The 27685-nt window shown below is 34.6% G+C and overlaps 1 protein-coding gene across 2 annotated transcripts; it reads left to right on the top strand.

Moving 5' to 3' along the window:
• Positions 1 to 1815: 1815 nt before the first annotated feature.
• LOC149776622 (uncharacterized) lies at positions 1816 to 27685 on the top strand. Of its 2 annotated transcripts, none has more exons than XM_089941124.1 (5): positions 1816 to 1972; positions 12452 to 12481; positions 15532 to 15682; positions 24228 to 24393; positions 26382 to 26584. In XM_089941124.1, the coding sequence occupies exons 1-4, from the start codon at positions 1826 to 1828 to the stop codon at positions 24353 to 24355; spliced, it is 456 nt and encodes a 151-aa protein (XP_089797250.1). In that variant the 5' UTR covers positions 1816 to 1825; the 3' UTR covers positions 24356 to 24393; positions 26382 to 26584. The 2 variants fall into 2 exon arrangements, with proteins under 2 accessions (XP_089797250.1, XP_089797249.1); XM_089941123.1 differs by having other exon boundaries at positions 1817 to 1972; positions 24228 to 24323; positions 26382 to 27685.

Consider the following 27685-nt stretch of genomic DNA (forward strand, 5'->3'; position numbering starts at 1 on the left):
ATACTCAAGATTTCCGTAACAGACAAAACATATTCTTAATACTCAAATCTTACATAGTGTCAAAAGTGAATGCCCATTAGGCTGAATTTTCTTGATATTTTCAATAGTTTTTTCTTTTGTTTATTCTGACACGAGATTTTTCCAAAACTGTCTTGTTGAGTCTGTTAACTTTACGTATTTATTTACATACGGAAGATTAAGGATGATAAGAAAAATTTTGATAATATCATTGTGTTAGGCTATTCCAGCATACCATCGTCCACAGGAAATAACATATCATGAGAGTAAAATGACGACAACTTTGGACAACATTTTAGTGTCCTAATTTGCCAACGTGACGATATTATCAGATATTTTAAAGTCTTACGATTCTATCATGACAATATAATCAGGTATTTCCCAGGTCTAATGTGCTAATGTGGTAGGACTACTCACATATTTCAAGGAAACGTTACGATGTAATTTTTTGTATTTGACCAATTCGTTTGTATAGATCTGCACCGACTCTAAATAATAAATAAAATCTTATTTTTTTAATAGATATTACCTTACTCTATTTTTAACTCTGTATATAAAATACAATGAAACCGTGCTGTATGATAGCGCAGCTAACTATTTATGCAGGATCCCCCGCCACTATATATATATATATATATATATATATATATATATATATATATATATATATATATAATTCTCTTTGATATTTACGAGCTGCTTGTCTTCATTTCTCAATCATATTTTTTTTCTTGAGACCTAGACACATTCATCGTGCGCAAACTGCTAGTCAATAAATCTTGCATTTCCTTCAAAATGTCAGATGAGTTTGATGAAGAGTTTTACTGGCGATTTTATTATTCAGCGTAACCACAAACGTTGACTGTGGTTCCAGCAGATATATGCAGCACAGTCACAAAGCTTGGAATCATATGAATTAATTTATTCGAATTTCATTATTCATTGTTTAAATAGGATATTATTAATTGATCCTTAGACTTACTTTGTAAATGCATTTATACTTTTTTGGATCAATTTATTCTGCATATGTTAAATTACAAAATTCCTCATCATCCATCTATCCATACATACATACATACATACATACATACATACATACATACATGCGTGCGTGTGTGCGTGCATGCATGCATGCATGCATGTGTAGGTACGTACATGCATGCATGCATACATGCATGCATACGTAGGTACGCACATGCATGCATATTTACATACGTGCATACATGCACGCATGACCTCTTCGGTGGCCTAGTGGTTAGAGCGTCCGCCTGGGAAGCGGGAGGTCGTGGGTTGGATCCCCGGCCGAGTCATACCAAAACTTCTAAAAATGGTACTAACAGCTGCCTCGCTAGGCGCTCATGATCTCCCGCATCAGAGGACATACATACATACATACATACATACATACATACATGCATACATACATACATACATACATACATACATACATACACACATACATACATACATGCATTCATACATACATACATACATACATACATTCATACATACATACATACATACGTACGTACGTACATACATACCATTACATGCATACATTACTACATATGTATGCCGCTTTCTCTTTACGGATAAAATCGGTAATTTATGGTTCTCGGTTCATAGGTTATGAAATATTTTTGTACTTTTTTCATTGATTAGTCTAAGAAATGTACGAATGTACGTTCACGTTAGTGAATAAATTTATTTTTGCGCTCTCGGAAAGAAAGCCTTTATTTATACTGCCTGGGGACAAGCGCTGGGTTAACAGTTCAGAGCGATGCGGATTTGCGTGACAGTATACGACATGTTTATAACGCCTTCTTCTGCTGTATGTTTGCAATACAAATTGATACTCCTCCTGACGGACAAGAAAGGAAGGCTTACCGCGTCACGGTGTTGTGTCTCATTCGAGACGGAGGGAAGAAAAATGGAGGGATGCTATGTACTCTCAGTAAGTCTTATCACTGCTTGTTTTATACATGGCCCGTACGTCTGTGCGTTTGTCTGCTTTAATTGATTGTCTGAATCATTGATCACGCGCTTTGGTTGCAACATGTTCGTCCGCAAGTGTCTTTTTTAAAATGTTTGGTCTGACCGTCAGTCTGTCTGCATATACCTCCGTCTTTCAGTTGTTTCACTGTCATTATCGTTAATATTTTCTTTTAATTAAAAAAAAAATCCGTAATGGTCCATATCATTATTTAAAAAAATCAAGAAATAAAATAAAATTGTACTTTTTCTAGTCACGGTTTGGGGTTCCATTTTGCAATGAAAATAATTCCTACAGAATCATATCTCATTCAGTCTGATGCATACAAACAGTGGGCCCCAAAGAAACCTAACTTTCTGTGCAGAAAAAAGAGATCAGATTTAAGTTTCCAAATTCATAAACCACACTAGTTAAATGAGAAAACCTAAATTATGCAATTATGAAAAGCATATAATATTAGTTGATTCTTTAAATATTGCAATTCAACTTCTGTAAATAGAAATATGTTTGTTCAAGTCAGAGGTTTATTGTTTTCTAGTAGGGTCATTATTCTAAGATACCCACCTAACAGCGTGAACAGTTTTCAACCAGTCAATAACCGAGTCCCAGGGGATTGGTGGTCCGAATATACCTTTCTGTGTGTTTATATGTGGGGATTTGCCGCCTGTTTGTCTCTGCATTCAAAAACATGGGGGCTACATTAATATATGTGTTTGTCTTTACTGCTAGTAGGGGCCCCGAGTGGCCGAGTGGTCTAAAGCACTCTCCGTTACGGATCACTGCCATCTCACCTCTGTCTGCATGGGTTCGAGTCTAGGATTCGGCCAATGCGGGTATGTGAGAAAGTTTGCCAGTAGCTTCTGGTGGGTCGGTGGTTCTTCCCGGGATTTTCCCGGGTTCTTCCTTCACCATTAATACTGGCCGCCATGCATAGCATACCGTGTGCTAAAAAATGGCGTTAAACCACAGAACAACAACAACAACAAATTTACTGCTAGATACTCTACTGGCCCATTATCTTGGTTTCTCAACATACAGATGGGTCATTAATTGGTCTCCATCATGCTTTTGATTGGTCACTTTATGTTAATTACCTCAAAATAGTGACGTCAGTCTTATGTAATCCAGATAAAACCCCACTAAAATGAGATAATTAGACATTTGCCTTGGCAAAAACATGTGGTCATAATATTACTGGTAGTTTCCCCGTGTGTTACGTAGTGTTTATTACTGAATGAGGCCTGCCATTTCCCGCGTGTGTTACAACGTAGCGTTTGAAAGAGATATATATATATATACGGATCACTGCCATCTGCCATATACATATTTTCAAGTTGCCTACCACGGCTTTGCTCAAGATAGACTTGTGATAAAAAGAAGCATGCGCAGTGGTGCTTGATTTTTAATTTTTATAATATTTTGATGGGTTGATGCATGTCTAGTAAAGCGGATTCAGATGTTGGTATTCAGCGACAGCAGCTGAATTCATTTATAGAGGGTGGAAGGGTGCTGAATTTTCAAATTAAAAATGGTTTGAACGTTGAAAAGAACCATTATTAGGCAGATATTAAGATTTTTTGCTTGCTTGAAATCCAACAATGTAATCGAATTTATATTCTTTCATACTACAGATGTAAGTTTCCCAGTCGCGACCGTTCAGTCTTTCTTCCCACAGGAATATGCGTCAGCCTGACAACAGCTGGATATTGCAGAAACGTTTCTCTGAATCATACCACAGAGAATGTAAACGATCTGTCTTGTGTACTGTCAGCTTTCGTCAACATATCACAAAACATGCTAACGATTTTTGTAACATTTTATCTTCTATCCTGTCAGCTTGTGCATATACACCATAACTCATGCTCGCGGTTCTGTAACGTTCTGTCTCTTGTCCTGTCAACATCCGTATCTTGTGAACATCTATCTCTTGTCAACACTCAATATACACACAGTCTGTTACATTGATAAATTGATCTATTTTAGTTTTAACGCATTAATATTTATTAACTTTAGGGCAATCGAAAATAGATGCTTCCCGATAAGGTCACTAGCAGATGATATTATGCGCATGTTACCTGGACGATGAGCAATCTGGCAGTTTTTCCTATATGCGACCACCAAAACTGACCATTTTGAACAAGGCACACTGAAGCAAAATCAAACTTAGAAATTACAAATATAGATACTAAAATAAATCCTATTTTGTGTTCTGTTTATGTAAGTTTTGTAACAGTATCTTAAGATTCAATTAATTTATTTTAACTTCCAAACACCATATAAACTCAGTGGTAAATCTGCCAGCATACCACAAATATGGCCGCCGATGACGCAATTCGGAATATATCTATTGCTGAAAGAGAAACAATATTTATTGTTGAAGCGTAAGTGAACATTTGTTGTTCTCACTCTTATGTCACTTGTTTAGAGTCGAATAAACAGTAACACAAGAAAGAGCGAAAACAACAAGCATTTAAAAATACAATAATTTATTTCCCTGGATTAATTCTGTAAACATGAAGAAAAAAAAATATGAACCAAAAATAATCCGAGAATAAAATTTAAGTAGTCCTAATAACAAAATGTTCTACTGATTTCACGTTCGAATCCCGACGAATAATCCAAGATGGAAGACGATGATGTATGCTGCAATATGTAATGTTGAAGGCTACAGTTCCTTGTAAAAATAAAAATTATCACTCCGGTTTTTGACAGCTGAATAAATTTTCATAAAAATAACTGTCCTTGTTCCACAATATTACGTGAGCACAGGTATTTTCCAGAAAAATAATGGAATTAATCCTTTTGAATCCAAGTAATCTGAAATAACTCCAAACCAAATAATTTGAAATAACTTCAAACAGCACAACATACACCAGTTTAACAGCCCAGCTTCTATTGAGATTAATTCTCCAAAACATGGGTTATATGGACTTTCTAAAACGTAAACAAGGGTCACGTGATCATCTTCTGGAAGTTTATAGAAGCAAATACTTGTTACAGAACACGTTTACACCGTGTGAACCTGACGAAAACCAATCATGTTTACCCTAAGAAATATAAAATAACAAAAATTGTTTATATCTTAAAGACAAGGTCCCATCATGACCTTGGAAACAACCAATTATTTTAAAATAAAATAGAAATTGTTTAAGAAGGTTGCTACAAATTCTGAAACAAGGTCAGGATTTAGATCAACACCTGGTGTTTATAAACTAACAGTCAAGGTCAAACTATTTTCTAAAAAGAATATCATCTCTAGTGAATAAATTTACATTACAATATCATGTAATGAAAAATAAATATTTTTTAATCTGACAAACAATTAAATTGAAATAAATATATATTAAATCAGATATAATTAAATCAAATATACATAACACTTACCCCCATAAAGAAAAGAAAGATTTATACATAAAGCTTTGTTTTTACCACAGACTAACTATGCATGAAGTTTAAAAGAACTCATAAATTACACAGTGTATATGAAATAATATATTGTTATACACGGGAAAGTGCGTCTGCTATTAAATTATCTTTTCCCTTGATGTGTCTGATGTCAAGATTATATTCCTGCAACAACAAACTCTACCTTAGTAGTCTTTGAATTTTTTCCATCTTGCCGATAAAAGTAAGGGGCATGTGGTCACTAAATACAATAATTGAAGAATCTGATCTAAGGTAAACTTCAAAATGTTGTAATGCAATATCAAAGCCAAATATTTCTTCTCGATTGTTGAATAAGTCCGTTGGTGCTTATTTAATTTCTTAGAAAAATGCACACTGGATGATCACTACCACGTAATCTTCTTGAATCAAACTTGCTCCAACTCCAACATCACTTGCATCAACAGAGAGTTTAAAAGATTGGCTGAAATGTGGAGCTGTAAGAACTGGCGCGCTTTTAAGTATGGCTTTCAACTTGTCGAAAGCCTTCTGACATTTTTCAGTGCAAAGGAACTTGTTTTTCTTACTCAGTAATTTTGTCAAGGGTTCAGCAATTATAGAAAAACTCGAACAGAATTTTCGATAGTATCCGGCCATATCTAAAAATCGCATCAATTGCTTATTATTAACAGGCACGGGAAATTCAGGGATAGCCTTGACCTTAGCATATATAGGTTTAACTTGTCCATGTCCCACTATGTGTCCTAGGAAAGTTACACTGGCACGGCAGAACTCGCTTTTAGATAAATTAATTGTCGAATATGCATCTGTGAGACCGTCAAAGAATTTCCGAATTGTTGCTAAATGTTCTTTCCATGTGTCGTTGTAGATGATGACATCATCGATGTAAGCATCACAATTGTCTAGACCAGAGGTAATCATGTTCATGAGGAGTTGAAATGTACTTGGTGACCCTTTCATCCCAAACGACATTACTTTATATTGGTAAAGTCTATCTGCAGTCACGAATGCCGAAATTTCCTTTGCTCTTTCCGTTAGTGGAATCTGCCAAAATCCTTTCAGAGGGTCAAATTTGGTGACATACTTGGCATTCCCAATGTTTCGAATACAGTCATCGATTCTTCCTAATGGGAATGAATCTGTTTTTGTCACACTATTCATTTTACTATAATCAGTAGACATACGGAACGTTTTATCTGGTTTTGGAGCAAGTATGCCTGGTGAACTCCAATCACTTTTACTGGGCTCTATAAAATCATTCTCCAGCAAATATTGAATTTCCTTTTTCAAGTATTCTTGTTTGAGAGTGTTTATCCTGTACGGTGTTGTTTGACAGGTTTGGAATTTACAATTTCAACGTCATGGAAATTTGTGCTTGTCCTTGTAGGAACATCTGGAAATAAATGCTCATATTTAAATAATAACTGTGTAAGTTCATTTCTTTCTTGCTCTTGCAAATGTGACAGTTTCTGGTCCAGATCTTTCATAATTTATGAATTCCGAAGATTTGTCACTCCAATGTCAGTAGAATCCGATGATATTCCTTCACTTATATCTTCACTGAGTGGGACAGGTACAACTAAATTAATTGCATACTTAACCTGGCTCTATCTCTTTCAATATACTCTTTTAGCATGTTAACGTGACAGAGTTTTTTGTTTACGCCTCCCAGGAGTATTTATGATGTAATTTAAATCAATTTTGCCCCTGTCAACTGTGTAGGGACCATAATACTTGGCCTGAAGAAGATTTGGTGGTATTGGCAAGAGAGCCAGGACTCTATCACCAGGCTGAAAGCTCATTTCCTTCGAGTTTTTATCGTATCTTGACTTCATTTTGGATTGAGTAGAGTGCAGATTCGCTCTTGCGACCACACAAGCCTTTGACAACTTGTATTTAAAATTAGAAACATAATCAAGAAGATTAATTTCAGACATTAGAAAGAAGTTTATCTTTCAATAACTTCAATGGTCCACGCACAGTGTGTCCAAAAACCAGTTAAAAGGGAATGAAACCTAAAGATTCTGGAACTGATTCCCTAACAGCAAGCAACAGTAAATGAATGCCTTCATCCCAATCTTTACCCGTATCAAAACAATATGATCGAATCATATTTTTCAGAGTCTAGTGGAATCTGTCTAACGTCCCTTGGCTCTCAGGATGATAGAAAGAAGATTTGAATTGTTGAGTGCCTAATTCGCACATAACTTGCTAGAAAATTCCCGACATGAAATTTGAGCCTTGATCAGACTGTACGGACTTGGGAAGGCCAAATTGAATAAAAAAATTTTTGTCAAAGCTTTACTATTGTTTTAGATTTCTATTCCTCAAAGGAATGTCCTCTGGAAACCTTGTTGACACACACATAATGGTCAACATGTATTGGTTACCTGACTTGGTCTTTGGTAAGGGACTAACACAATCTACCATAATTCTACTGAATGGTTCGTCAAAGGCAGGAATAGGTTGTAGATGAGCTTTGAGAATTTTCTGATTTGGTTTTCCTACCATTTGACAGGTATGACAAGATCTACAGTATTTACCACCATCACTTTTGATTTTTGGCCAATATAAGTGAGTCAAGATCTTGTGATAAGTTTTATGGATCCCTAAATGACCAGCCAACGGATTTTCATGGCCAGACTAAGTATTTCCTGTCTGTAAGGTTTCGAAACTACAATTTGATAGTTCACGGACCGTCCGTCATCAGCAGGTACATCGGGAGGTCTCCATTTTCTCATAAGAATTCCATTGTTATTGAAATGACATACAGGAACTTCAGTAGCTTCAGTTTCACTAATGGCCTTTTGAAACAAACAGGAGATCTCATGATCTTCTGCCTGTTCGACGACAAGTGATTGTCGTTTATCACCCTGATTAGAATGAAGAGAACGAGTCGTTAAAAGAGGATCACTGTGAACAATACCTTCTGACTGATCCAAACAAGGAGTGAAAGTGACCTCGTCAAAGCATGACTAATACATGCGTCAGCTAAAGGAATACTTTCCTTATCTACATCATTCTCAATAGCTTTCTTTGCCATAGCTCTGGTAACTGCACAAGCTAGAAATACATCAGGGAATTCTTTTTCAATTGGATCGACTTTCTGATCCAGGCAAGGCTTGTCAGTTACAAGTGGATTAACCACAACCTTGTCTCCAGCTAGATCGTTGCCTAGTAATAAATAAATGCCCTGAACGGGAAAACAGAGACCGTTCCGACTGTCAATGGTCCTAAGACTAAGACTGATGACAAATTTACACAATGGAGAGGAACATTAACAAAGCCACAATCTACTCCATGAATAAGAACACTCTAATTAGAATTATGACTTTTCAGAAAAAGGCAAAGTACCCGACAATAAAAGACCCTCAGAAGCTCCTGTGTTTCCTTTACAATGTTAATAGGGATAAGATTGTCCGAATCGTCCAAGAGTGATATAGAACCCTTCGATATGAATGGTTCATTATTATCCATAATCAAATCAGAATGGGGTTTATTAGACCCAACCAACGTATTTCTTTCAATACATGACCATGACATTGACCTATTAGAAATAAGAGTATTTGGAATAGGTCTGTCTTGATTCTGATGCCTATTTTTCCATTTGTAGCAATCAGAAATAACGTGTCCTTTTTTCTTGCAATAGGTACACGTAGGAAGAGACAAGGATCTTTAATCAAGCTTCTCCGAAGTTTGGTTTTTAGAAGTTGTGCCAGTTTCAGTTTTAGAAGGGCTTGTCTAAGGCTGAAATACATTTCTTCCAAAAGACTGTTGAGTAGAAGTCTTATTTACAAAAGGAACTTTATGAGTTAAAGAATAATCGTCAGCAGCACGAGCAGCATTTTCCAAAGTTTTGATCTTATGCTCGTCAAGATAAGTCTTAATGTCACTATGGGTACAGTTCTTGAACTCTTCAAGTAATACAAGTTGATTGAGACTTTCATAATCTCGTTCAGCTTTCTTGGCTAAAGCACCATCTATAAAATAACTGCTCTTTTTCTCAAGCAAATTCGACGTGAGTTTGCCCAGCTTCTTTTCTATAGTTTCTGAACTTTTGCCGATAAGCTTCAGGGACTAACTCATAACCCCTTAAGATGCATTCTTTGAGCATATCATAGTCACCACTTTGTTGAACTGACAGTGAACGGTAAATATCACTAGCTTTACCAGTGAGTACACATTGTAATAATTGAGTCCAATGCTTCCATAGCCATTTCCAATTTTTAGCAACTGTTTCAAAATAAGGAAAATATTTGTCTACTTCTTTTTTCTCTGAAAAGGGGGGCACTAATCTAATATTCTTTGCAAGATCAAAATTTAAATTTGGATTTGAAGTATGAATGTGCTTTTCACTTGCCAGTTTCATTTCTGTCATTCTACATTGGTACTCTCTCTCTTCTTTCTCTCTTTGTATTTATATTTGTTCTTTTTGTAACCGCATTTATCTTTCTTTCTCTGTTTCTTCTGCTTGTAAATCTATTTGTTTTTTCTCTCTTTCCTGTCTCTCTCTCTTTCTGCTCTTTCTTATATTGTAACTGCATTTGTTTTTCTTGTAACTGCATTTGTTCTTTTTCTTTCTCCAACTTCATTTGTCCTTTTTCTTTTTCCAATTGCAACTGCATTTGCATTTGTTTTTCTTCTGAAGATTCAAATTCCTCAACTCCAATTCCATCTTGTATTTTAATTCTAATTCCTTCATTTTTGTGTCAGAGTCTGACACAGACTTATTGACTGAAACCAAAGCACTTTTATCCAAAACATTCTTTTCTACCAAATACTGAACCAAAATATTTCTTATTTCCTGTTTCGTAAATGAAGTCTTTACTTCACAAAGATCGTATTTTCTGGCAAGTTGAATCAAATCATCTTTTTTGAAAAGATCTAATTGTTCCTGGGTAGGATTTGAAAGAAAGATTTATGCTTCTGATGACATTTTAGAAAAAGTTAGAAAAAGCTTGCCGATTTCACTAAGATTTAAAAAACATGGGGAATTCAAATTTCAAAAACCAAAGTGTTCTAAAATATTCTATCCAAAATTCAAAATTATCCTTAGGATGAGCGCCAAATTTCTTATGTCACTTGTTTAGGCTCGAATAAACAGTGAAACAAGAAAGAGTGATAACAACAAGCTTTTAAAAATAAAATAATTTATTTCCCTGGAAAAATTCTGTAAATATGAAGAAAAAAATATATATATGAATTTACGGTTTTGTAGACTCAAATACAAAAATAATCCAAAAATAATCCGAGAATAAAGTTTAGTAGTCCTAATAATAAAATGTTCTACTGATTTCACGTTCGAATCTCGACGATGAATCCTAGATGGAGGACGATGACGTATGCTGCAATCTGTAGTGTTGACGTATACAGTTCCTTGTAGAAATAAAAATTATCACTCCGGTTTCTGATAGCTGGATAAATTTTTATAAAAATAACTGTCCTTGTTCCACAATATTACATGAACACACGTATTTTCCAGATAAATAATGGAATTAATCCTTTTGAATCCAAGTAATTTGAAATAACTCCAAACCAAATAATTTGAAATAACTTCAAACAGCACAACATACACCAGTTTAACAGCCCAACTTCTGCTGAGATTAATTTTCCAAAACATGGGTTATATGGGCTTTCTAAAACGTAAACAAGGGTCACGTGATCATCTTCTGGAAGTGTATAGGAGCAAATACTTGTTACAGCTCACGTTTACACAGTGTGACCCAAACGAAAACCAATCATTTTTACTCTAAGAAATAAAAAAAACTGTTTATATCTTAAAGACAAGGTCCCATCATGACCTTGGAAACAACCAATTATTTTAAAATAAAATAGAACTTGTTTACGAAAGTTGCTATAAATTCTGAAACAAGGTCAGGATTTTGATCAACACCTGGTGTTAATAAACTAACAGTCAAGGTAAAACTATTTTCTATAAAAATATATCATCTCTAGTGAATAAATTTACAGGCAGGGATAGTGTAAGATGAGGTGGAGGCAGGGATAGTGTAAGATGAGGTGGAGGCAGGGATAGTGTAAAATGAGGTGGAGGCAGGGATAATGGCAGATCATATGGATCCATCTGATGAGAGTATAGTTTGAGATTTGATGGAAACAGGGACAGTGTGAGATGTCTTGGAAGCAGGGTTAGTGTTACATGTGCTCGAAGCAGTTGTAAAAGTAGATGATAACCAGATAAATGTTCACTCTCCCAAACTTGGATCGACATTTAATTTAAATTGAAATATACTTTTTTATAGTATGTTTCCACGGCTTTTCTTTCATGAAGTATCAATCATTTTCTTTATAGCGTTTTTACTCGCATCCTCTCAGACTAAGTGTAAAGCCATGTTCATATATGACATTCATACCACTATATATGACACTCATACCGCCATAAACGACACCTATACCACTAGTTTATTAGGATTTCTGCATATGTTTAATATTATATATGGGAAAAGACGTCTTTTGACGGATGTTAAGATCTATTAACTGTATTCCTGCCGGCTGATGGTTAGGAATATTGCTTATGAACAATATAGTCAGGTCACAAACCGGATATAACATTGCCGTAAGGGATATATAACGCCTTGAGCTACGGCCATGACCTTGAGTCTACCTTCGTTATTTCTGTATTCTGTCTCTCACTTGATGTTTGTGAGTGTGTGTGTGTGCGCGCGCACGTGTGTGTGTGTGTTTGTGTGTAACATAGCATAAAATTAGTTATTTTCATTTTCCTTTAACAATGTGCATATATTTTATATTACTTTTGGAAGTGGAGCAATGTTATTGTTCATTGACAAATAGTGATACCGTAATAAATTCTATTCGAAGTCTTACAAAGTCTCACGAGAAATTAAACATATATTGATATAGAGTATGGCTATTAGTATAATTGTAAATAGAAAACTACATCATACGCTATATCCAGATAAAATTACATGAAGAGTATTCAATACAAAATAAATATATATGAAATCGTGTAAGTTGTCTCGGCTGTTAAAATAACACCACCCTATTGTTTTATTTCAGCTGCTATTTCTGTATGGCGTGATAGAACAGGTATTTATATTTAAAGTATTAAAATTCTCATATTTCACTGAGTGTACACAGGGGACTGTATTGTCTCATTTAGTCTACATAGGGCTGTATTCTTTCACTTAGTCTAAACAGGGACTGTACTTTTTAACTTAGTCTACATAGGGGACTGTACTTTTTCACTTAGTCTACATAGGGGACTGTACTTTTTCACTGAGTCTACATAGGGGACTGTACTTTTTCACTGAGTCTACATAGGGGACTGTACTGTTTCACTGAGTCTGCATAGGGGACTGTAGTCTTGTATTTTTATATACATTGCCTAACATGTTAGTATTGATAAGCTTTTTGATATCCTCGTAATAAGAATACTAATGTTAAAATGTTTTCACAAAATAATATCACGTTTCTTAATGAAGAATAGCAGTGCATTTCATTATCTGATGCCTTTATTTATATTACTTGTATAGAACACACTCGCTAAGCATATGACGCAGCTTTTTTTCTGTAGAAATGTATTAAAAAACAACTTAAAGACAATAAAAACAAAACAAGACAAAACAAACGAACAACGAAATTCTACGAGTTTTGTTTATTTTATGTTTATTTTTTAGTTATCTTTAGATTTGGTAGCTGAAATAATGAAATCGATGTATCGTATTTTTCATCCTTTTAATATACAGAATGTAAATCCTACGTACGTTGTTTAACCAGGAACGTAAGGAATATCTGGCAAAGCTACATACATTATGTAACCAGAAGCATAAGGAATATCTGTCTAACCTCCATACATTATGTATTGTTACGAGTTTAGGCTCTTACAAAAAGTAACAAGAAAAGAGTGAAGACAACAAGCTTTGTAAAATTTAACAAATAATTTGTTTCTCTAGAAAAACAATGTAAAAAGGAAAACAAAACCATACGGTTTTACGAATCAAATCCACAAATAATCCAAGATTGAAAAAATAGAAGTCCTAAATGAATCTGAGTTCGAGCCCCGATGAAATCCAAAATGGAAGGGAATGACAGCTGTTGCAACCTTCAAAGTACTGTTGTGCCAACAGTTCTTCGTTAAATCACAGAAAAAAATTAATCAAGTTTTGAATTCAGAATCATATTCAATGAATGTCTTTGGGCAATTATATATTTCCAGGGAAAATAATCACTTACATTCTGTAAAATAAAATTTCAGCTCGAACAGGTCACAACAGAACACCTTTTAGTGTCAATGGTTTGGAGCCCGAATGCCCAAATTCTATTGAGAAAACAGTTATACACTAATTTAAGACGCAAAACAGATTCCCCTATGAGGGTCATATGATCACCCTCCCAGAACAAAATAGAAGAGTTTTACATGCCTAACATCGCGTACTCCCAGTATGGCCTTAACTGAAATCAATGGTTCTTACTCTAGGAAAGAATGAAAGATTTCTTAAAAAATTGTTTACTAGAACTTTCACTTTTTCTGAACCAAGGTCAGGAATTAGGTCATCATTAGATACAATGTCTCTAATATTAGCTGTTTACCTCCCCCCAAAAAATCAGTCATAACTGAACTCTATTCTGGACAATATCAAATCCAGTAAATAAAGTTACATTACAATAGCATGTAATGAAAATTTTAAATAATTAAAACAACAGACAATTAAATTAAATCAAATATAAACTAAATCAAATATACATAATAATATGAATCAAGAACGTAAGAAATGTCTGTCAAAGCCACATGCGTTATGGAAGAACCAGACTCATAAGATATACCTGCCAAAGCTGCATGCATTATGTAAGAACCAGGCTGAAAGGTACAAGCATTATGTTAGTCCTACAATATAAGACATCGACCCTGATATTTATGTTTTGGGGGTCGAGTTCTTACTGCCTAAAAAACGGCGCTGTGTAGAGTGATTTGATGTCGACTAGCATTATAACGAAAGTCAAATTTTCAGGTGTATCTCACACACTGGGCTGCTCCTAACTATGCTTTTCTACAAATTAAAGTCATAATGTTTTAGTCAGACTTTCCTTACTCTCATGCATTTTTTCCTTCTAATAAATTCAAATTCTCACACAAGCAAATGGATCTGTTTGTAAATTCCGTTAGCCTGCATTTCAGTTGGCTGGAATGCAGTGGAAGCCGGGAACGCCGATATTCCTGAAAATTTGACTTATCGTTCCGATGTTAATCGACATCGGAACACGCTACACAGTGCCCTTAAATGGGTAATAATACATCGACCCCCTCTTTACATAAATATCAGGGTCGAGGTCTTACATTGTAGGACTAGCATTATATAATAAACAGGCTCATAGATTGTTTAGGTCAAAGATAACCTTTCTATTTCTTTCCTACACTGATTGTTAAAATATTCAAATAATCTGCAGAAGCTGTCTGTTGCAAATACAATTTTAATCCTTAAGTTAAATCTTCATTCTAAATGTTGGGTGTGGGTTGGTCTAAAACGGGACGTAAAATGATCAAGTCACCTGTTTCAAATATGAACTGTATCTCCAAATGAAAATATCTGATAAGAATGTCAATAATGAAGACTTCCTAAGATGCATGTCAGCTCTTCATTATGAATAATGAATAGAAACAATTAAGTCGTCAGTTCCGATTGTTGTCTGAGTCATTAATATAAATGTTCCCTTGGCCTAGTGGTTAGAGCGTCCGCCTCGGAAACGGGAGGTCGTGGGTTCGATCCCCGGCCGTGTCATACCAAAGACTTATAAAAGTGGTACTAACAGCTGCCTCGCTTGGGGCTCGGCGCTCAGCATTAAGAGGTTAGTGATAGGACTGGTAGGCCTGGTGTCAGGATAATGTGACTGGGTGGGGCATGATGCTACATGCCTGCGGCATGATGTCCCAGTGCTAGAGATTACTATAAACTGCCACAATGCAGGGGTCGTAGTGTTATGACTGAACAATTGTTAAAGCTACGTTAAAAATCCAAATCACACACACACGCGCACACACACACACACACACACACACACACACACACACACGCGCGCACCTCCCCTTTGAAATACATTTCTGAAACATTCGCAAGACACGTTCATGTTATCTGTCGCAGATCGGAGCTCAAGACCTTGGCGTCATTTCCGGTAATGACACTGTGTTGCAGCCAGAGACCTGTAGTATGTCATCTGATTGTACCCAAGACTTCTGCTGCAGAGACAAATTTGGAAGACTTCTCGATATGTCTGGAACATTTGACCACATAGGTAAGTGTTGGGTATGTCTCTAACTTTTGACCATGGAGCATTTGTCCGTGTATGTAAACACTAGGCATATCTGTAAAATTCAACTATTTACGCAAATACTGGTCATATCTGTCACATCTGAGCATTAAACAAAACGTAAGTGGCATATCAGTAACATGTGTCCATATTGGTAAACACCGAACATTTCCGTATCGTGGACCATGACGCCAAGTACTGGATATGTCTGGAACATTTCACCAAAATAGGACAATCGATGCAAGGATGGATAACGTCTGGAAAAATGTAACCACTTTGTTTAGTAGCGGATATGTCTGAAACATTTAATAAAGGAGGCAAGTACGTGACACGGTTGCCAAATCTGACTAAATAGATGTTTGCGCGACATGCGAAATATTTGCAAAATCTGACCATATAACTTTATGCTTGACATGTTTACCAGATCTAAGACGTTGTGTTGTGCGACACGCGACATGTTTATCAGATCTCTCTATAACATTATGTTCTCTTCATGTGACGTATTTGCCAAATCGGAACCACATATATTCTGTGTTCGACATGAGACATGTTTGCCAGATTGGACATGTAGTTACGTGCGCGATATGCAACATGTTAAGAGTACTGGACATGTTTCGTTTTGGAAATGACTGAGCATGTTTGGAACATTTGACTTTGCTAGTGAGTATTGGATATATGTGGAAAATTTACCGTATGCTGGAAATATAAGACATGCCTGGAACAATTGATTATATATGCGAGCGTTATTTATTTGTGGTAAATAAAACTTCACCGTAATTGAAGATAGCGGTTGCACTTGTCTAACGCACTGACCAAGTAAAAATGAAATACACCGTAACTGAAGGTAGCAGTTGCACATTTCTAACGCTTTAACGAAGTAAAACAAAATACACCGTAATTGCATGTAGCGGTTGCACTTGTCTAACACGTTGACCAAGTAAAACAAAATACACCGTAATTAAAGGTAGCGACTGCACATTTCTAACGTGTTGACCAAGAAAGAAAATACACCGTAATTGCAGGTAGAGGTTGCACATTTTGAACCCGTTGGCCATGTAAAAAATTACACCGTAGTTGCAGGTAGCGGTTGCACATTTATAATGCTTTAAGCAAGTAAGAAATACATCGTAATTGCAGGTAGCGGTTGCACATTTCTAACACTTTAACCAAATAAAACAAAATGCACCGTAAGTGAAGGTAGCGGTTGCACATTTCTAACGCTTTAAGCAAGTAAGAAATACATCGTAATTGCAGGTAGCGGTTGCACATTTCTAACACTTTAGCCAAATAAAACAAAATACACCGTAATTGAAGGTAGCGACTGTACATTTTTACCGTGTTGACCAAGTAAGAAAATACGCCGTAATTGCAGGTAGCGGTTGCACTTGTCTAACGCGTTGACCAAGTAAAACAAAATACACCTTAACTGAGGGTAGAGGTTGCACTTGTCTAACGCGTTGACCAAATTTGATGGAACTCGGTATGTCTGACACTTTAAGATTTACCTTGTCAGTTAAGCTTGGACATATTTTTAACATTTTAATGTCTGGCACGTTGAGGTTTACCTTGTCAGTTAAGTTTTGGCATATTTTTAACATGTTAGTGTTTAACACTTTAAGGTTTACCTTGTCAGTTCAATTCGAAAATATTTTTAACATTTTAATGTCTGACGCGTTAAGATTTACATTTTCAGTTAAGTTTGTACAGATTTTAAAATCTGAATGTGTGACACGTTAAGATTTACCTTGTCAGTTAACTTTGGAAATGCTTTTAATATTCTAATATCTGACACTGTAAGATTTACCCTGTCAGTTAAGTTAGGACATATTTTGTTAACATTTTAATGTATAACCCGTTAAGATTTACCATTTCAGTTAAGTTTGTACATATTTTAAAATTTTAATGTATGACTGGTTACGATTTACCTTGTCAGTTAATTTTGGATATACTTTTAACATTTTAATATCTGACACTGTAAGATTTACCTTGTCAGTTAAGTTTGGACATATGTTCACCATTTTACGGGTAAGTGAGAGTGATACAAATGTTTGCTCCTTGATATTGACGAATTAATCAACTTCAGACACCGACTCTCCATATTGAACAAATACTCAGTAAAATCGGGAACTTCATCATGTTGTTGGGTTAGAAAATTAATAAAAAATTATGAGAAAGACACGTTTTACCAAAATGCACAGGAATTGGTATGTCTATAATAGTTTGTTCATGCACGTCTTGTACATGTTTAGAACAAATGAAATAATGAAACAATTGATATGTTTTTACTACTTTTACTAAGAAACATATGAGTCATACACTGTGTGAGAATACGTAAAACTGGGAACCAACCAAGTACGTTTTAAGTTCCTCCCTGAGTGATTTAACAAAGGCTATTGAAATTCTGAATCAGCCAACCAGTTACGTTTTACGTTCCTCCCTGAGTAATCTAACAAAGGCTATTAAAATTCTGAATCAGCCAACCAGTTACGTTGTAAGTACCTCCCTGAGTGATATAACAAAGGCTATTTGAATTTGGAATCAGCCAACCAGTTACGTTGTAAGTACCTCCCTGAGTGATATAACAAAGGCTATTGAAATTCTGAATCCGCCAACCAGTTACGTTGTAAGTACCTTGCTAAGTGATATAACAAAGGCTATTGAAATTCTGAGTCAGCCAACCAGTTACGTTGTAAGTACCTTGCTAAGTGATATAACAAAGGCTATTTGAATTTGGAATCAGCCTGTCCCCTGTGTGATCTTACAAACGCTTTCTGACTAAACCGTACATCTTCATCATTCTCACACAACCAATTTCCAAATAAATGAATCGGTTTTATATTGTCAACTAAAAGAAAGTTAAATCCTCTATTTGCAAATGTATAAACTTCCAAAATCATGAACGTCAAACCAGGGGGCTATACCCTCTTCGCGTAAGAATGATAACTTTATTTGTCACGAAAATATAGATGGGTTCTATACATCAGCGAGACTGAATAAATTAAACAGATGAATTAAAGGCCGATAAATCGGAGAGACTGAATATTTTAATTAGATGGATTAGGGGTCGATATATCAGAGAGATTGAATACAGTAAACGACATGCATGCCTTGTCAGATCACACACATAAAAGAAAGCATCACACACACACTCTCTCTCTCGTTTATATATATATATATATATATATATATATATATATATATATATATATATATATATATATATATATATATATATATATATATATATATATATATATTAAGAAAACGATGATTCTGTCTTTTCTGAATTTTAAATATTCACAAATATTAATATGTAAATATAAGCAAAAATTTATAAACAATACTGTTCTGCGTTGTTTTCTTTATTTTCTCTTTGAACAGTCGCAGAGATTTTAAAACATAAACCTACACTTCTCTGAGTGTGTCCCCAGTTATAAAAAAGTCCCACCAATATTGTAACATGGTGTAATTCTTCAGAATTTGTGCCAGTCAAAACTGTTGCTGTTCTCTGTGGCTACCTTTCGTGTTGTAAATGTTTGCCAGATTTATCTTCAGATTTACTAAACAAATTCAATTCTTCAGTAATATGAATAGACATATTGAAATTTCCTATATAATCTTTGCTTCTTAAGAAAATATTAAAAATATTCCGCATACCATATTTTGGAATCTCTAAAGTTTAAATCGAAGTTGGGTATGTTTAGAATGTCTCTTCTCCTTCTCATCCTTGCTGCAGGTGGGAAGGAGATCATCAAGTTCACGTTTCAGAAGTTTTTGTTCTTTGTTTGCTTAAACCGTTTTAAGGCCGTTTTGCCCAGAATTTAGCACTGTGTAGCAATTAGCAAACTCATTTTGAATTCCAAATGATGCAGCCATAGTTGCTGTCCCATAATTTTATATTTATATATGTGTTGTAACTATTAAAAATATATGGTTCATGGTACAAACCATCCGGTGTTATTAAAAGTAACGAGGTAGTTGTTAAATTAAAAATGGGGTAAAGTTTTCCACGAACGTTGGGACATTTCTAACACGCCGTCAATCTTGATATGACTTCCAGAGTCTTTATTACGTTGTCTAGATTTAAAAAAAACAAAACAATTTTCGATGCAAAATTTCAGCGGCAAATTAGTAAGTGTCAGACTGTCTCATGTTTTGGTGCAACTTTTGCACACCAGTTTCATCCGAGAACTCATTGCGAAACATTCGGTCATAAATATTGTTGTTATGAAATGCATGTAAACTGCTCATCACTACGTACGGTACTCCTGCGGCAAAAGAGCCATTTTAGACCTATGTTACTGCATTTGCATAATTACAAATGTGTGTTGACATTTTTAATAATTTAAAATATATAGTATCAAATCATTCCTGGTATTTATAAGTGGATTATTATTGAATATTTCAAGAACTATGTCAAAGCAGTTCTAGGATGGGTGCTCAATAGGAAATGATAATCACAATATGAATAGCTGTATCGAATACCAGACCGGCATAATGAGATTAAATGGATATAAATTAAGTAACATATCACTTGTGTATGGGGCCACATTTACTTGCTAAGGTACATTTGCCTTTGAAGCCTGACAAAATGCTATGTTTGAGAGGTGGGTTTTGGGATGCATGAAGGACTTGCAATTACAATGTGTATCGGATGATGAAATGCCTTGCAATTAAAATGTTTATTGGATGCCGAAATGGCTTGCGATTACAATCTTAAAATTTAATTTCTGACTTGATACAATGAATGAAGGACACCTAATTATTGATGTATAGAAATTTTAATTCAGTATCACGTGATGGTTTACAGTCACTCAGATGGCGAAAACGGAGTCAATTAAAATTGTTCTTTTCATAGAGCATATGAAGCTTTTGCGTTTGACATAAATCAACAAAATACTGTACTGAACACTATTGTTTCAAGTTTACACCCCGATATACAAAGTCTTTCTTTATTACTAGGATTTCTAATTTTTAATTCTTTGATTATTTTTGGATTTTATTCTTATTACCGTAAGTTTTTTTCTTCATTTTTACCTTGTGTTTCTAGGGAAATAACGTATTTGTTAAATTTTGTACAAAGCTTGTTGTTTTCACTTTTTCGTTGTTACTGTTTATGAGAGCCTAAACACGTTACAGTTGATTCAGGGAGGAGGAAGGAGATCTCTTGAAGTGTGGATGAGTGGTTGGGTGTGGTTGGAATGGAAACTCGGATTTTCTAAGCCATAGAAAACAAATCTTTGCTTCTTTGATAAGAGATAATGAACCACCCGCAAACCGAAATGTCATCATCTCCCTTTTCAGTGTGCAAGGAATTATATTAAACGAGAAAAAAAAGTAATTTTTCGGCTCGCCATTCATCCATTTTATTCTTACAGTCATAGTTCCTGAAGCCTCTCAATGAGCATTATTGTGCTGTTATTATTAATATTTATAAATACTCTCACTTCATCACAGTGCTTAGCAATAGGGACACTGCAAATATTTTGTGCTGCTCTTGAAAATGAAATCTCCGTTCGAAGTTGCTAAGAAGTTATTTTTTGGCGTGTGTGTGTGTGTGTGTGTGTGTGTGTGTTAAGTTCATGCAGCAAAATTAGCCTATTACAGAAATAAGAGAACTGAAAGTTCCAGCTGCAAAGAGTTCTTCGAGATTACAAACAAGCTAATGTACAGGAATAAACAAACACCACTTTCACTGACCTTTTCCCTTCTCGACCTTAGGGACCTGTTTTCATTTTTGTTTCTGTGACAAAGTAAAATCCATTTGAGATAAGTTGGACAACACATTTTCAATTGACTCATGGTCGCCATACATTTCGATAAAGAATACCAGCGGCAACCTTTAACATCATGTAAAACTCCTCTCTATGGATTTGGTATCTACATTTGTGATGAAGAGCGCCCAGATTCATGTGAACTCGATCAGAAATTCCCATCATTTTTTAAAACTCATTTTAAGCCTCTGTTGAAAGATACGACATTTGACAGTAACGATTTAAAGAACTAACGCCTTATTTCTAATATCCCATTCATGTCAAATTTTAGAAAAGTTGATCTCTCCCAAATTTTATCTCAGTTGAATTCCAATAATATTTTGAACAACGTGCAATATCGCCCTCGCCATGGTACTGAAACTGTCCTGAGAGCAATTAGCGACCTTTTCTCTGATTTGGATAGTGGAAAAATTACAATCCGCACCCTTCCTGAATTGAATGCGGCATTGGACACAATAGGCCACGATATATTACCTCCCCGTTTCCAGTCTGTATTTGGTATTCAGGATGCAGCCTTGCTATGGTTGAAGTCCTGTTTAGCCATCAGGACACAAACTGTGTGTGTCCATGGAAACTATTCCAGTCCATTTGATCTATGTTTAGTACGAGGCCCTGTTCTGGGCCCTGCTGAGAATCAAATATATAAATCTAGCTGCTCGGATGGATTAACGTTAGAGTACGAAACGTTGAGCACGGACACCCCCCCCCCCTCTCTCTCTCTCTCTCTACACACACACACACAGACACACACACAGACACATACGCACACACACACACTCTCACAAATTTCCATTATAAGAACAGACTTAAAGATATAATAATATTTACGTACTGAATAAGGTGCTGTACTGAGTCCACGTTCTTATTATTATTATTATTATTATTATTATTATTATTATTATTAAATGAAAATATGACAAAAGTATGGTAGCCAATTTGAACTTTTGTCCTAAGTTCATACAAAATAGAAAACAACATTGCTAGCTTGAGGCTTTACTATTTGCATGAAAATTGAGAATATAAAGGATCTGTTTAAGAAAGAAAAAACGAAAGAATTGAGCTGTGTATAAATTAGAACAGGTAATCAACGTGCGAATCGAGTTGAAAAACTTATGTATTATATGCTCATTTTTTCCCCCGTTAACTTTACATTGTCAGAATCGTGTAATATTACACGATAATGAACTCGCGCGCCAAAACACATATAGTATTCACGTGCATAAAGGAACTACTTTATATTGTAAACAAACAATGGACGCAGAAGCCATCACTTTTAATTTCTAAACAAATCATGTACACTCGCGTAAGAGGTGCTTTACGTTGTGGTTGTTTAAATTTATTTCTGAATGAACTAAAACAGATGTTTCGTGGAATGCCACATACCAGCTGATTTGGCACATTCTGCGTTGATACAATGTTTCGGATCTAGGCTAGCTACAGTATACAATAGACGCAAGAAAGGGTCATTACAAATAACATACAAGTGACAAGTCATATACTGTCCCAAGGTCGTGCAGTATTCCATCCCAAAACTCGTTCATATTTTCCCATACAAATACAGTAACCTATAAATACTATATACTTTTATTATACATACTATATACTTTTATTATAAATACTATATACTTTTATTATACAATTCCAAAAAGTATCTGCTCTTACACAACTTGAATCTTTACAATGTAAAATCAAAAATAGAAATGAATATAATCAAAGTTTGCCTAATATAGGTAAGATTATCAAAATATATTGGGATTTATTAAGATTTTGATGTAAAGAAAGTGTTAAATCGCTACACGAAAGCAAACCCACACTTGCTTGTAAAAGGACTAAAAGTCTTAAAGATTTCTTAATTAATTATAAATTAGAAAGAAAGAAAAAAAAACACATAAGAAAAGGATCATCAACTAAATGTAATAGACCTAGATATTCGATTTTCTTTTTTTAATGAAAATACTTCTTTCAGTAGTAATAATACGAAAGAAACTTTTAATATTCGTTGTGATACTAACTGTGTAACATCTAGTCAGAAAGGTCTAAATTCCAAAACACTATACGACATCAATTAATCACTTTTGTAAATTATGTCCCTTCTTTTACAATTAGTTAAGAATATTATTATATTATTCTAATTTACAGAATAACTTAACTAGTGAAAGTATAAACTAATATCATAAAAATAAATGAACTAATTCTTTAAAAACGACAAATGCATTTCTAAATTAATTTTTAATAAGTCATGATTGATTATTTATAAAACACTGGATTATAATTATTATGCACACCATACTTTTTTACTATATAAATCGAGTTGTGATGAAATGTACATTTATCAATAATATATCAAGATATAATATATAAAATTTTTTATTTTTATTTTTTGGTAATTTTTTCCTCATATATATATATATATATATATATATATATATATATATATATATATATATATATATATATATATATATATATATATATATATATATCTGTGTGTGTTATTTAAATGTGCATTATACATAATAAAATATTAATAAAACTGTTTATCTCTTGTTATTCATAAATTTTAGATATACTTTTATTATATATACTATTTACTGTTATTATACATACTGTATACTTTTATTATACATACTGTATTCTTTAATTATATATACTATATACTTTAATTATATATACTATATACTTTAATTATATATACTATATACTTTAATTATATATACTATATACTTTTATTATATATTTCAATTCTGTGCTTGTAGGTCCTATCCATGTAGATTTGAATGGCACGTGTCATCCGGTGAGAGCCCAGCTGGGGGAACACTGCAGCAAATATTGCCCGTGCGATAAATCTCAAGGTCAGTATTTCAAAGAATGGTTCCCTGCGTAAAATACAAGAAACAGTATTACTCGTGGATAAATCTCAAGGTCAGTTGTTCAAGGGATCGTCTCTTACTTAAAAGTTTAAGATTACTTTATTCAGCTTTATGGGTCTTTTATGCTCTACTTGTGTACCACCTGCGACAGTAGTGGCACACTGCGACAGTAGTGGCACACCTGCGCTTATGTCATGAATACCAAGAGTATATAACATAAGGATAATTAATCATTTACTGGGTGATAATGCTATTTGGAGCAAAGGCAAAAGTTTGTTTCAGAGGATGATATCTGTGAGTTCAATGTCTTTCCAAATATTACGGTAAACGTTTGCACACAGCAAGCAGTTTATTATCAATATTATTCTATGTGCAATTATGTATATGCCAAATATGTACATTAATAAGTTTCTAAACACACACACACACACACACACACACACACACACACATGCACACACACACACACACACACGCACACACACAAGCAGCACATGCAATTCCGCTGTTTGAGTACATCTAACTTAACCCAAAGCGCATGACGTTGAACCAGTAGCAATGAACAACCTACACAGGGACCCCGAGCGGCCGAGTGGTTTAAAGCACTCACCGTTCTGGATCACTGCCATCTCACATCTGTCTGCGTGGGTTCGAATCTCAGGCTCAGCTAACGTGGGTACGTGAGAAAGCCTGCCAATAGCTTCTCGTGGGTCGGTGGTTCTTCCCGGGGTTTTTCCTGGTTCTTCCTCCACCATTAATACTGGCCGCCATGCATAGCCTATCGTGTGCTGAAAAATGGCGTTAAACCCTACAACAACAACAACCTAACCACTTGTGAACACACATAATGTAATTTTAAAATTCTCACATTACTAGCTACTGATGGACTCTGTCATGTTATATACTGCCCTACCAAACCTCGACAACGCAAGGTTTCTCTAATACCGTATGAAACACGGCCCAGTTAAATTTAGAGATAAATCTGAAACAGTATTTTCTTTCTTTAGAGACAACAGCTTGTTTGCGTTTTCAGGTTTCATCATCTGACACGAGTGATTTAATTTATGCCATTCTTTCGGTATATGATTAATATTAAAACAGATAACGTAGAATCTTTATGAAACCACGTTGTGAACAGTCGCAAACCACATAACTTGGGACAGTATATTCTGCACCAATATATTCATACTAGTCATGAGTCTATGCTCCTAAAATAAGTAACAGAATAGATTGAAAGACAAAAAGCTTTGTAAAATTTAACTAATAGTTTATTTTCCTAGACATACAAAGTGAAAATGAGAAAAAAGAACTTCCGTATTGCGAATTAAATCCCAACGTAATCCAAGAATTACAGACACAAATCCTAGTAATTTAAAGTCCTGAATAAACTCAGTACAAATCCCGAAGAAATCCAAAACTGAAGGCGATGACGTATCTATTATAGTTTTTAGAGTGTTGATGTGTCAACAGTCTTTTGTTGAATCACATTAATATAATTTCAGGTTTGAATTCAATATAAATTCCAGTGAAAGTCTCAATCCAAGAATTTTATCAGAGCACTTTTGTATTTCCAGAGAAAATAATCACTCGAATTCAATAATTTGAAGAAAAAGATTCATCCCAACTGGACACAACATAATACAACTTGAAAGTGTTAGATATTAAAGTACGAATGACCAAATCCTCACACTTACACGATTATGTAGTTCTCTACTTGACCTCGGGTCACAATTAACATTTTCTAAAATAAATCATCACCTAATAGAACATAACCTTCTAGAATGATCCTGAAGTTTACGAGATCAAAACCATGACCTGCATTACACTCAAGAAATTTCAAACCTTAGACCCAAAGAACTCAATGTTGGACTAGGGCAAGTCCACATACAACGTTACATTACAATAGCATGTAATGAAATAAATATAAAAAAACTAACAAACAATTAAATTTACATAACATACTGAACTTGTTACGATTAATGAAATACCTTCTAAAATATCTTAAACAATTTTACTTAATTAATCTTAATTTAATTTCAGGCCTACTGTGTTTCCGGCCACTGAAACTGAAATGCTGTGAACCGTACACCTGTCATCGTAAAGTTGAAGTAGATTCTCAGATCAAAGATTTCATGAGATGTTATAAAGACCCAACCTGTCAACTGCCACTTTGATATTTCTATTCGATATAAACTGTCAACCGCCACTCTGAAATTTCTATAAGATGCACAATTTCATTGCCACTTTGATATTTCTATAAGATCTAAACTGTCAACTGCCACTTTGATATTCTATACGATCTAAACTGTCAACTGCCACTTTGAAATTTCTATAAGATGCAAAATTTCATTGCCACTTTGATATTTCTATAAGATCTAAACTGTCAACTGCCACTTTGAAATTTCTATAAGATGCAAAATTTCATTGCCACTTTGATATTTCTATAAGATCTAAACTGTCAACTGCCACTTTGAAATTTCTATAAGATCTCAACTGTCAATTGCCACTTTGATATTCTATACTATTTAAACTGTCAACTGCCACTTTGAAATTTCTATAAGATGCAAAATTTCATTGCCACTTTGATATTTCTATAAGATCTAAACTGTCAACTGCCACTTTGAAATTTCTATAAGATGCAAAATTTCATTGCCACTTTGATATTTCTATAAGATCTAAACTGTAAACTGCCGCTTTGATATTTCTATAAAATCCAAACTGTCAATTGCCAAGTTGATATTCCTGTAAGATACAAAATACCATTGCCACTTTGATATTTCTATAAGATTTAGACTGTCAACTGCCACTTTGATATTTCTATAAGATTCAAACTGTCAATTGCCACTTTGATATTTCTATAAGATCCAAACTGTCGACTGCCACTTTGATTTTTTTTTCTGTATGATCCAGCCTGTCCAATGCCACTGTGATTTCTGTAATGATAATGCAGGGTTTGGACAGCTGCGATATCCAACCTCCAAAATAACCCGTCATTTGAAACCTGGAAAGTTAAATTTCATCGAACTTTGGGTCATTACATTTATTCTAAATGGGTTTAAACCTGTACACACATTCTCTCACATATGATGTGTGAATAGCGAATGGGCGTGGAGTGGGGCTGAGGCATTCTTTAAATAAGAAAATCTTAAATGCAGGGCAAATTTGAATTGGAACTTTAAAATAAAATAATTTTCGTTGGGATCACTTTGGCGTCCATGTGTATGTTCACCCACATCCAACAGTAGACTAAATATTAACGTTTTTAAACGAAGTTCAATGTTCAGATTTTTACTTTCCTTTTATGTATGTCTTTTCTCGCTAAATAAAAGGCTGGGCCGAATGAA

This window comes from Sinohyriopsis cumingii, chromosome 18 (genome assembly GCF_028554795.1).
Source record: "Sinohyriopsis cumingii isolate HCF-2022 chromosome 18, ASM2855479v2, whole genome shotgun sequence".
Classification (NCBI taxonomy): Eukaryota; Metazoa; Mollusca; class Bivalvia; order Unionida; family Unionidae; genus Sinohyriopsis; species Sinohyriopsis cumingii.

Excerpts from the sequence above, each read along its gene's own strand:
- LOC149776622 (XM_089941123.1), top strand. The coding sequence starts at position 1,826 with ATGTTTATAACGCCTTCTTCTGCTGTATGTTTGCAATACAAATTGATA. Across the intron at positions 12,482-15,531 it reads TGTATGGCGTGATAGAACAG|ATCGGAGCTCAAGACCTTGG; the intron begins GTATTTATATTT and ends TATCTGTCGCAG. Across the intron at positions 24,324-26,381 it reads CCCGTGCGATAAATCTCAAG|GCCTACTGTGTTTCCGGCCA; the intron begins GTCAGTATTTCA and ends ATTTAATTTCAG.